Genomic DNA, 12,789 nt, shown 5'->3' on the forward strand with positions numbered 1-12,789 from the left:
TCTCTTCAACTCCCACCCTCTCTGTCACTTGCCTCCTCTTCCTCACACACTTTCCCAGCAGCACATGATTTGCCTCCCACTCCCCTGCAGTGCCTCCCTCTGTCATCTGCTTCTCCTGAACTTAGTATTGTTTACCGATCTCATGCTCCCCTCACCTCACACTTTCTCACACACACTTTTCCCATCTCCACCTCATATCCCCTCTCTCACACACATCTTCCCTCCTGCCATCATGGTGTTTGATTATCTAGCATGTGTTTTTTGTCTTTGTGCTCACTCTCTCTTGCTTTGCTTCCCTTGCATGTGTTTGCTTTTGCTTTGCTGTTTCCCTTTTTATCTCATGTAATGTCTTTCTCACTAACCTCCTCTCTCATGCTTTCCCACCTTACTCACATTTTTCCTCTTTCTTGCATTCTTGCATTCACTTATACTTTCAGTCTCTGGCGCAGGCTTTGCCCCTCTAGCTTGCTACTTCACTCTTTATTGCTCTCAGTCCTTGTTCCACTTGCTGCTCTTCTCTACCTTTGTCTCTCTCTGTATGTTTCCCTTTCTGTCATATGGCCTTACTACTGTCTTGCATGTTCACGTCCTCTCTCTTGAATATGCATTCCCTCTGTCTTTAATGCACACTGATCCCTTCTCTTGCTTTCTGTGTCTGTCTCACTTCTTTTGTCACCTTGCCCTTGCACACCTTGCCCTTTCTGTGTTAACTTTGCTCTTCTGCTGCCCCCCTTTCTTGCATTGCTTTACAAGGCACACAGTTCTCTTGTGCTTGCACTTCCTCTCTGACTTCTGCTGTCAGTTGCCCGTGTTTCTTTCCTCCCTCTCTTGTGCTGTCCCTTTTTGATCTCTCATTATCTCTTCTTGCTTTCCCTTCCTCTTGTTTTCCTTTCCGTCACGCACCCTTTCCTGTTTTTCCCCATCTTCCCTATGCTCTTCTCCCATCATGCCGTCTCTCTTCACCTTCTTGTAGTTTCTCCCTCACTCGTGTGCTTCACCGTCTCTCACTTCGCTTTACCCCCTGCACATTCTGTCACTCTCACTGCTGCTTTCTGTCTCTCACTGGCATTCATCTCACTGTCTACTTGCTAGTTCCCCCTCTCTCTGCATTCCTCTCCTCCATAATTTTATTCGTCTTGCTGCCCCCTCACTTTCCCTCTGAAATTCTTCTCAGCGCTTCCTCTCTTGCTTTCTTCCTCTCTTTGCCTCTCACATACCTTTGTACTCACTGACCTACACAGGTTCTGTCACTCTCACATGCTCCTCCCCTGTCACTGTGTCTCTCTCGGGGTCTCTCTCTCTCATGCACTCTCTTCACCCCTCTCTCACTTGTCCCTCCTCTCCCACCCTGACTGTCCCTTTGGCTCCCCCTATCAGACATCTCTCACACCCTGCCTCCTTTTCTTTATCGCACACTTTCCTCTCTCACGTTCTTGCTTGCTTTCTCGCACTTTCCTCACAGGGCTTCCCTTCCTAGCATGCTTTGCTTGGCTCCTACTCTTCTGCATGTGCTCTTTCCTATCCCTACTGCACTCCTTACGTTTTTTTTCCTTTTCTTGTGAGTTCTCTCACACATTTTGTTTTTCTTTTATACTTCACTGTCTTTAATGCTTTCCCTTTACCACATTTAGTTTCTGTTACACAGTCTCCCAGTCTCTCTTGCTTGTTCTACCCTTATGCACACTGCCTCTCTCTTCCCTCGCCTTCACCTGGTCTTTCACTTCCCCTCTTCTCTTTTGCTCGTGCTTTCTGTCCCTCTTTCACACATTCCATCGCTTTCCTTTTAGTTAATGCTTTCAATTTCTGGAATGCTATCCCTATTGTGCATGCTTTTACTTTGTTGCTTGTGCTTTTTCTTTTGTCTAATGAACTTTTCCTTGATCATCCATGTATACTTTCCTCTCTTGTGTGTGCTTCTCCTCTCTCTTTTCCTCACACTCCCATTCATTTCCTTTCTCTCAAGTTTTCCCTCTCTTGCATGCATGCTTTTCTTCTCTCTCTATGGTGTCTGAAGTTTCTCATCTTTCTCTCATGCTCGTCATATTTCTCCCAGGTGCTTTCCCTTACTCAGTGTCCTGCTCTATCATGCACATTCCCTCTCTGATGCGCTCTTTCACTTTCTCACGCACACTTTACCTCTTGTTTGCACAAGTATTTCTTGTTTCTGCTGTGCATGTTTATCACTTTCATGCTCTCTCGATCTCTCTCATTCAACATATGTTCCCCTATTCTACCTACTTCCCCTCTCAAATAGTTTCCTTCTTTTTTGAACATCTTTCTCGCTCTGTTTCACTCCCTCTTGCATGCTTTCTCTTCCTCCCTGTCGTGTGAGGTTTCCTTCCCTCTCTTATGTGATTTATCTCTGTCCTGTGCATCTATTCCTCTCTTGGACACTCTTCACTCTCTTCAATAATGTCTTGATTTGTCTTTCCTCCCCTTTCTCTTCTAACCACTTCTCTGTCATTCACTCTTCCTTTAATGTGTGAGCTTTCTCTTCCTCTCTGGCACACAGTACATAACCTCTCTGTCTTTCACCATCCCTCTCTCATCGATGCACTTTCCTGCTCTTTCTCCCTTGATTTCTTTTTCTTAGGCACATTTACCCTTTTTCTGTCACATGCCTTACCACAATTGCTGTCTCTTCATGTCCCCCCCCCTTTTCCTTTGCCCATTTTCATGCCCTGTCTTCACATTCCCCTGCACTTCATGTATCTTACATGTGGTTTTCTCACTTTTTCTTTGTCTGCCTTGCACTTCCTTTTGTTAACACTTTCCCTCATGTTACACACTTTCTCTTTGTCAGGCTTTCTCTGTATCTCATGTTTACCTTCTGTACACACTTTGTTTTTCATTCTCGTCCCATCTCTCATGCATGCTCTGTCTTTAACACTTTCTTATCTGTCCACTTTATATATTTTGTGTAGGTTCTGCTCTCTTGTGTGTTCTTTCCCTTAATTTTGGGTGCTTCTTTCTCATGTATGCACATGTCCCTTTGTCTTAGGTGTAATTTTCCTCTTCTATCTTGTACTCCCTCTCTCTTGTGCCTTTTCTTCTTTCTGTCATGTTCTTTCCCTCTTACTTGCATGTGAGGGCTTTCCTTCTCTCCTGTGCACATTTTCTCTTTCATGCTATTTCTTTCTGTCCTGGGCTTTCTTCGTGCATCTCTTGAGCAATTTTCTTTCTATATATCATGTCATCCTCGCTGTCTTACCCACTATGTCTTTTCTTCTGCATCCTTCTCTCTTGTTCACTCCCTGTCAATCTCTGCCTATGCTTTGCCCTTTCCCTCTCACTCTTCTTTCCCTCTTGCTTGCTGTCTTACCTTTGCTTTCCTTTTTCTCTGCCTGACTCATTTTATTCCTTGCTCACTTTTTTCTGTCTACTCTTTTTTCTCTCTCAGTCACACTCTGCTTTCTTTACCCTGCTTCTGTTTATATTTCTTTGCCTCTTCCTCACTCTGTCTATCCCACATGCCCCTTTCCAAGTCCCTGTCACTCTATTGCCCTCTTTTCTTTGCATGTCTTGTTGTCTTGCTTGTTCTTTCTTTCTGCCATTGCTGTCCCACTCCATCTTTGTATCTTCCTCTTTATTACTCTCTTTTTCATTCCCATTTTTGCTTCTCCTTTCCCCTCAGTCCCCTCATCTCTCTCACACTCCCTCTACTCACTCTTGGTCTCTCCCAATGTCATGCTACCCACAGCACTACCATCCATTATCTTCCTTGCCCCTCTCTCTGTGCCTTCCTAGCTCTCCCTCTTACCCCTTGCTCTGGGCTCCCTTCTTTCTCAACCTGTCTTCACCTCATCTCCGTATCAGGCCAACATTTATTCTTCTGTCTTCCTCTCTTTCTCCCTCCAACCTTCTTGTCCCTCCCTCTCACTTGTCCACTTTCTCTAGTTTCCTTCTCTTATTTCCACTGTACATGCAGTTTCCTTCATGCATGTTCTCTTTCCACCTTTTCTACTCTTTTTCCCATTCCCCATGTTTCTTTCTCCTCCTCCTTGTCTTTCTCATTCTGTTCCCATTCCCTCTCTTTCCATTTATCTTCCCTTATTACTAGTCCTCTTTCTGTCTCCTTCCTGTCCTCATTCTCTCATTTTATTGCTTTCTCTCTCCCTCACTTCTCCCTCTCTTCTGCCTTTCTCTGTCATATTTATTTTCCCCATTCTCTTTCCATTCTGTCCCCTCTCTGTCCCTTTTTCTCTGTCCTCATTATCTGTCTTCCTTTTCTGTCTTCCACCTTCTCCTCCCTCTCTTATTTCTTCTCTCACCCTTCTTTTTCCCATTTGCCTTCTCCTCACCCTTTTTTGTCAGTCTCTCTTTATCTCTCTCCTTCTTTCTCTCTCTCTTTGAAGGTTCTTTCTCCACTGTCTTCTCCCCACCATATCCTTCTGTCTTTTCCCTTTCCTGTCGCTCTCTTGCCCTTTCCCCTGTTTTTTTCACCCCACATCTTTGTCTCTGTCTCCTCTTTTCAATATTTGGCTTCCACACCTTCTTTCTGCATAAAGCCCCCAACCTTTTATCTCTTCCCTGCCCTCCTTCACTCTTTTCCCTGTGTGTGTTTCTTCCCCTCTGTGTCTGCCTCCCTCCTTAGCCTTCCTTTCTGGGTTTCCACCTTTCTTTTATTTTCTCTTACCTCTACTCTTCCACTCTTGCTCTCTGTCCCTCTTCTCTTGCCTCTCCCTTTTTCTTTACTTCTCCCCATGTCCTCTCTTTCTCTCTCTGTGTATCTCCATCTGGATCCACCTCTCCCTCTTTCTCCTGCATTCCCTCTGTTCCTGCCTCTGTCCTCTCTCCCTCCTCTTTCACCCTGCTTGTTCCCTGTACCCCTCTCTTCCTCTCATTCTATTTCCTCTCTCCCTTGCTCTCCCACTCCTGCACTCTGCTGTCTCTGCTCCCTGCCCCCCTTTTTGCTCTCAAGCTCTCCCCTTCCCTTGCTATTACCCTCGTTCTTTCTGTCTCCTTTTCTCTCTCTCTCTCTAGAAGGTGATGTCCACATTTTCCTCAGAGCTGTCTTTTAAGTTCCTTGGCCCTACTGAACGTACTCAGAGTGCAAAGTAACATCTACAGTCTTCTGAAAGTTGTGTCCTGTCTGTTTGCTTTACGTTTTCTGTGTCAGAGCCAAGATTACTATTACAGTATCACCAAACTATGGCATGAAAAATCCTGTGCTGATTTGTCTGCCTTCTCAGCTTGAGTCCAATGAGGAAGAGGGTCTGCAGCTACTATACCAAGGTATCTTCCTCAGAAATCAAATTGGTCTTGCACTTAATTTCTTGCCAAGATGAAACCATTTTTGTTTACTGTTCCTTTTGTGCTTCACAGTGTTGGCATTGTCTCCTCCTTTGCAGAGATTCTAGGATATGGGTATATAGATCCTGCTGTAATCCATTTTTTTTCCCAAGAGAAAGTGTGTGGGGCTCTACAGTCTTTATGGCAGTGATGAGTATTGTTCTTTTTAATAATTCAGCTTCGTGTAAATTATTTGTAAGTCCAACACTCCTTTAAACTTGCCAAAGTAAAAAGTGTGTACGATACTTGGGCTTATTAAGAGTATCCCTGTGTAATCCCGGAAGACCTTTCATTGCACAACAAGGAATAAAGAGTCTCTGAAGATGAATCTGCTGTGCGTTGTGCCAGAAAAAGTTATGAAGAGAGTTGAGGGCAGTATTCTGATACAGTGCATGAAGTATACACAGTGCACTGAAGAAATTGTCCCCCCTTTCTCTTCAGTGCTTTGGTTATTCCTTCCTCTTAATTCTGAAATGGAGCATAGTACCAACTTTGTTTCTTCTCTTAAATTCCTAAGAGCTGCTTATCGATGCTGGCCTCTCAGTGGTTTATGCTGCTATTCAAGCAGAAGCAAAGCCATTCAGAGGAACAATTCCAGAAGGAGATACGTATTTGTAGACTTTTGCTTCCATGCTTCTTCACTGAAGACACGTTTCTGGATGTAACCTGTACTTTTTTGCTGTCAATGGCCTTGTTCTACTCTTCTTACAGGCTTTTTACTTTTTCACCATTAGTTTTCCATACTCCTCTGTTCTGTGGCCACCGTAACTGAATCCTTGGTTCTGGTAGCTGTGGATAGGACTGTACATCAGGTACTGTCCTTCTGTATTTATCCAGGATTTTTCTGTCTCCTTTTCTCACACCTTTTCTTGAAGTTCACAAATTCTTCTCGAGCGTTTGTGGTTTTGGACTGGCAGGAGTAAGTTGAGGAGAGAGCTGTTATTTTAGTTGTCACAAGTTTAAAAATAGTTACTGTAATGGAAAAATAGAAAAAAGAATTGACTCTGCCCTCAGTGCAGAAGAGTGAGCATTGCTTCACAGAATCAGAGAGCAACCCAGATTGGAAACACCCTCAAAAGATCACCTGGTGCAGCCTTTCATGGGAAAGGGGGAGACTCCATGAGATCCTCCAACATCCTCTCCAGTCTCATGTTGAAGATCTGAAGCGATGGGGACTCCCCCGCATCTCTGGAAAGATTGTTTCCATGATTGATTGGTTGTTCTCACTGTAAAACATGTCTTTTTTTTATAGTGAGATGAAATCTCTGCCAGTGCAACTTGTACTCATTGCCTCTTGTCTTCTCCATGTACTACCTGGCGAAGAGAGCAGCTCCATCCTCTTTGTAGCCACCTTTAAGTACTTCAATACTGGAATGCTGTGACCAGGTCTCCCTGAGCCTTCTCTATGGAGAAGAAGACCTAACTCCTACAGTCTTACCTTGCAGAGCCCTTTGATCCTCTCCAGTCCTCCTTCAGACCCTTTCCAGTCTGTTCATGTGTTTTTGGAGTGGTGGGGGCCAGAACTGAACATTGTACTATGAACATACTTGTCAGGTATGGCCTGACAAGCCCTGAGTAGAGTGGGATGATCACATTTCTCCATGCTAGTAACTATTTAAAAAGATGGGCCAGGAGCCACAGATGCACCTTAACACAAAATCAAGTTATAAATGTGATTGTTATTCCTTGTATGTATGATGCTAATGTAAAGGTGGTTCAGGTTTTTTCTACCAAAAGCCTTCCGAAATGTTAAGTGAACTTTGGAAGAATGCTTGCAGAAAATGGAATACCTATGCTTTGAAATACTTACTATTTGTATTTTGCTTGTTAGGAACTTTGATTATTTAGTTATATCTTATTGCATTAAATTCTGGGCCAGTGACAACATAAATAGACTGATTCTACTTCTTTTTTTTTTTTTTTTTTTATTGGACCTGAACAGAACAACACATGCTAAAGATAACCTGAACAGAGACTTCTGGGAATGCTTGGAGCCATGATAACAGGCAGGAACAGTCACTGCATAGATACCAGCGTGGGTCACCACAGGGGTAGTGAGGAAAAACATATCAAACATAGCACCTGGGATTTCATGCAAATCCTGTGTTTGAAGAATGGCTGGAAATCAGCAATAGCCATCATAGCTTACATGGAGAAAGCTGGTTTCCTGAATCAGAGCTACCTACTGAAAAAGAGTAGCTTCTTGTGAAGAAACCTAGAGATTGCGTGGCCCTGTTGCCTAGAGTGCAGTTTAGTTGTTTCTTTGTCTGCAGTCCTGAAAAAGACTCAGATATTTGAGCTTGTGAGCTGTTTCTCATTTCTTTACAGGAAGGTGAAGACCAACCAAGTGAAGCTGCAAAGCAGAGAGTTTCCAGTACTTTTTAAGTTGATTGCCACAGGATCAGTATTTGGAGAAATGAGCGCAATTTCCAAGAAAAGTGCTTTTAGAAGCCTTTACTAAACATACAGTTGATTTCTTACCTGAGCAATTAAATGATGATAGTAGGCATTCAAAGTGGCTGTTCAGGCCTTCTGGCCCAATGCCAGCGTAATTGGATTTCTACTTACAGTCTAATATAAATCTTTGATAGATGTGCAATTTAGGGAGTTCGTTCAGAATGGTTTTCAGGGGCCAGAGTTGATCGTGTAAATTTCCAAAGGACTCCTGGTTCCTTTGGAACTGTGTCTTTCCCGACAATGCAGGATTCTGTGCTGTAGTCTAAAAAAGCCTTGTAAGAATCAAACTAGGTGAGAGTGGGACATGGGGGAGAGATGCTGCAAATTTGTTCTTGCTGCTAAACTGATGGGTATTTGCTTAGATCAGAGAAATTTCATACAGATTGCAGATGCTCCAAGATGTTGCAGACACTTGGAGTGCTACAAGGGTTTGTTTCTGACTGCAACCCTTTATTAATATGTACAGGACAAATTAACAAAATGCCAGCTATTTTTCAGTGAGCACTAAAAAGGGACATCTTGCACGCTGAAACTGCAGAATGTCTGGAAAGTGCCACTTAATACAGGAAAAAATGTTAATACAGTAAAAATTGCCTTAAAATAGGCAAATTCAGTAATAAGGGATTATCTAGGCGGTAGTATTCAGCTGAAACCCTCTAGAAACAATCCTCCTCCTCCAATTCTAGAAAAATTGCAGTTCTAGGGTATTCCTTGCTCATATGCTTGCATGTTTCTAAAATGTTTGTTTGATTTGGTGGGTTGGAACAAGGGTTGGAACACTGTAAAGCAGTGTATTTTAAAATTCCTTGTGGATGCATTTTTTTGAGCCGTCTATGGAGCTTTTTGCTTGATTTTTAAACTACAAAATTTGTTACCACCATCTGCCATGTATTCTATATAACTGGGAGATACGTTTTCACAAGAAAAGTTATTTTTCTTTCTTTTTTTTTGGCACCATAATTTTTTCATTTTGCAAGCCTTGTACTTATCCATTCTAATGGTACCTTAGAGACAGATTGAGAGGTGAAAGATTTGTTGACAAAACATTGGCAATCAGGATTTCGGATATTCAGAGAAGCAGAAAACCTATTAATAGCACAATTTCTTGGGCACGGTTTTTCTGTGTATTTAGGATTCAATTAAAAGAGATGATTTTTGTTGAAAGACAATATGTGCTCTAGAGCATACTTGATGCTTTCAGTCTAAAAATGGCATGTCTAGTGGTGTGAATCTGTAGTGTTCTTTGCATCAAAAGTCTCTCCAAAGTAATTGTTTGTTTGTTTGTTTTTTCTGGAAGTTTGGATATGCTTTGTTAGCTTTAACACTTGGATTTCTTATTCAAGTCCTCGTAGGGGAACTTGCTAAAGGAGCTCAGTATTAGGCTGACTATTCCTTTTTTTTTACTGCTTTTCTGTGCAGAGGCCTTAGAATTGGGCTGGTTTTGTCAGAACATGGATGTAGTGTGTACAGTTTACATTTCTCTGTGCTCTTCTCCTTTAAATAAAGAAGGGCTTTGGTTGTTGAAGAGGCAGTTTGGTATGGAGCGTTTACGGATTGATGCCTTAGATTTGTCCTGTGGTCTTCCATTATTTTTATTGAAACAGCACTGAGGCGTTGCAAGGTTATTCATGACTGGCTGATCCAGACCATGAACAGTAGGATACACGAGTGGCATGCCACAGACAGCTTTCTGTGTTCTTCTGGTGACTCCGTTCAGAATAACTCAGGAACCAGCTGAACTAACTGTATTGTCATGGTGATATTATCAAAAGCAGGCTGCTCCCTGGCTGCTGCCTTCCCTGTGGCCTGGTTCCTTGTGGTCACTGTGTGCAGTGAATGAGCAGAAGGAGTTCGCAAAGTCATTACTCTTAGCTGTTCAGTGAATTTTGTCCCTGGCTGAAGCAAAAAGAAAGGATGGGGATGTGCTTGAAGAAGTAAGTTGTTGTTGTAGCGTCAGAACAGCCAAGTAGGTTCTAGCTGGCTTGTGCTCAGTCATTCCAGTGCTGTTTCAAGAACAACACGTGTGAAACCTTTCACCAAATAAACCTAATTTCACCAAAATAAACCTAATTGTTCTACTATTGAAAACCCCATTGACAGTTTAACCTTGTGGGTACAGTGTGCTTTTGTTGCCTTCTCTAAATTGCCCCACTGCATTATACTGTGAAACTGGCCAAGATTTCCCTCTGCTGGTAGCTGTCTATGTTTTTTTGAGAGGTGAAATGAGTGCTGAAATGAGACCCTTTGGAAGTGAAGCCATTATATAAGCAAAAAACAGTCCATCATTTTGATGATATCAGAATGTTTTGTATCATTGACTTGGGGATACTTTGCCAGTAACCAGAATATGAAAATGCAAAATTTAAGTGTTATTAGTAAAGATCCCTGTGTGCTCTCATTTCAGTATAAAATGAAATATCTAAAATATTACGTTTACTTAATTTTTGAGCCAAAGAAATGAACACCTAGAGATTTAATTCAAAATAAGCTTCCAGAGAGTTTCTTCATAGTTAAGAAATAGCCATTTAAAAAATTTTAAACACCACTGATTTATGTTTAGGAGCTTTTTCACCATAAAGCACTAAATGTGTTGCTAGGTGAGCACAAACTAGGGAAAAATATATGAACTGAAATTTAATTTTGAAATACAAGGCTTTTGAAAGACCTGGATGTGTAAGTCTGTAGGCACTCACTTTTCGTGTTCCGTCTAAAACCCCATCATTGAGCTCAATAAATGTGATAGCCACAACCACTGATAGCCTTCGTCTAGATGGTCTAAAGTGCATTTTTTGACTCTAGAAAGTGGTTTAAAAATTAGCTGTTTGCCTGTGTGACTCAAAAGCCATTTCCTACGTCCGTTCCGCTGTGGCATCCAACAACTACTTTTTTTACTACAAATACTGTTTTCACTCAGCATGAAAGTAGCTAAGACTGAGTGAACTGCAGGTTGTTAAATCATTGTCAACAGAATTAGTTATTAGATGTAAAGCTGATTTTTTACACAAGCTCACTAAAGACTAAGATAGTTATGCAGAAGCAGGGAGGAGCCTAGTTCACTCCCAAGTCGTAGTTTCCTTGGCTAAACAGCAAGGGAAATAGTTTTCTGTGAACTGAAGGTATGTTTTGGAGTCATTCATGCCTGCTGCTCTTAGATGGTTTTTCAACTCTGCTTTCAACACGACCTGTTCTTCCTTGCGCTGAAAGCCTTGGGAATTTAAATCTTGGCTTCACTGGAAAACAGGGCTGTATCCTACTTATTTTTATTTAAAGAATAAGAAATTTAATGGTTTATGTAAAATACTGCATTCTGTAGCTAACTTAGTCATAAGTGACTAATTTACATCTCACAGAAGTGCTAGTCATGTTAAATTTTCATTACTTGGAACAAGATCAGAATTAAAAACTGGGAGGAGCAGAACAGATTCTCAGATCAGGACCTCAGTGTAAAACATTTCTGCATTTTGCCAGCGAGTTCTTTTGGGAACTGATGGTGTTAAATATTTTGACGGGGAGAGGAAAATGTTCTTATTATTCCAGCAAAATACCTTTATTGCTTCCCTTTGTCTGAACAGGTAACCATGTGAGTTTGGCCTGAATTAGCCTCTGCAGATGTGGTCTGGGGAAATTGGACAGGGGCCAACCCAGCACCGTCGCTGCGAGTTGGCACCTCAGGAGAGGGAGAACAATCAGAGTGCATAAAACCCTTTCGCTTCCATTTTCACCTGACTCTTGCCACCCACCAGAGCACAACATCAGTGTGGCAGTTTTGGACCACGTGGGTCGCATGTGGGGCAGGTGTTTCTTGCGATACAGCGGACCCAGCTGAGCTAAAGCGGCTGTGACAGGAACGCCGTGTATTGCTCCTGCAGGCCTGAGAATGTGGTATTCCCTGGAGAACCTTATGCCAGCTAGCTCTGCAAAGCTTTCCAGCAGCACGATTTTTATGTTGTTTTGTACAGTGTTACTGGCTGTGGGCAGCAGTGTACTCTGGCAAGTTTTGTGCTCTTTACGAGGGGCACAGACTCCATCTGGTGACCCACTGAACAGGCTAGGAAGCTTCGTGAAGAGAACTGAAGTCTGTTCTCTTCCTCTTAACATTCAGATTCTGTGGAAAGGCACTGGAAGGCCAACAGGAAACACAGCTATCTTGAAACTGGCTAATATAGACTTCAACAACTAGAACAAAATATATTAAAGCCCAGAACCATTAAAGCGTGAAGTGAACTGCTGGATACCTTTACTGCAATGAGAGTTGCTATGCTCACACCTAACATACTTACACATTATAGCATATATAGAGGGGATAAGAACAAGCTTTATTAGTTACATAATCGCATCAATCATCAGCCTTCTAACACAAAGTATTAGACCTGTGAGTATTCCTTGTGTTGAGAAATACTGCCCAAGAGTGGAGGAGCTTTACTAATTTTGCCTGGGGATAAGATAAAGTGCTCTGTTTTCGTCCCCAGGAATTCAGCAGCGGTGGGTCACGGCTGTTTCTGCTACGCCCTGATGCGCTCGATTCCGGTTGCCGCCTACGTTGTTCTGGTGACGGGTCTGCGGTACCACCTGTTCATATGGAGCGTCTTCTCTCCAAAACTGCTGTACGAGGGAGTGCACGTGTTCATCACGGCCGCTGTCTGCCTGTTCTTCACAGCCATGGATCAGAACCACCTTCACAGAGCGCAGGATTGGAAATAGGCGCGCGCGGCGTGCCCGTTCTGCGCCGCGAGGCCCGGTGCCACCGGAATGGAAGAAGGAAAATAAAGGCTTTAAATTGTTGTGTAGAATTCTGAAGAGTATCCTTGTTTGTTTGGGTCAAGATCAGGGTTTGCAGGGTCTGTCCTGTGTTAAAATTGAGTTTGCTCTAAAAATGTTGAGTTGAAATGAACTAGTTTTTTGATAACTTATGTTCTGTAGCTGCCATTATAGAGCTCCCCAAATAACAGAATGGTGATATTACATTTTTTGAACCTTAAAATGTATATCTTAATATAAATACAGAACAGTGCCTTGTGGGCACTGAGAAAATCTTCTGCA

General features: G+C 42.5%; 1 protein-coding gene across 2 annotated transcripts in view; it reads left to right on the forward strand.

The window, feature by feature from the left end:
* The window catches only part of PIGG (phosphatidylinositol glycan anchor biosynthesis class G), an 80,443-nt gene extending 67,930 nt beyond the window's left edge, over window positions 1–12,513 (forward strand). For both annotated transcript variants that reach the window (XM_027901964.1, XM_027902048.1), the window contains one exon: window positions 12,219–12,513. In XM_027901964.1, coding sequence (XP_027757765.1) covers window positions 12,219–12,450 — 232 coding nt within the window. In that variant the 3' untranslated portion in view covers window positions 12,451–12,513. The remainder of the gene's footprint in view (window positions 1–12,218) is intronic.
* The last annotated feature ends 276 nt before the right edge of the window (window positions 12,514–12,789 follow it).

This window comes from Empidonax traillii, unplaced genomic scaffold, assembly GCF_003031625.1.
Source record: "Empidonax traillii isolate 1590-97213 ecotype Southwest subspecies unplaced genomic scaffold, ASM303162v1 scaffold2:size4533513, whole genome shotgun sequence".
In the NCBI taxonomy this organism is placed as follows: Eukaryota; Metazoa; Chordata; class Aves; order Passeriformes; family Tyrannidae; genus Empidonax; species Empidonax traillii.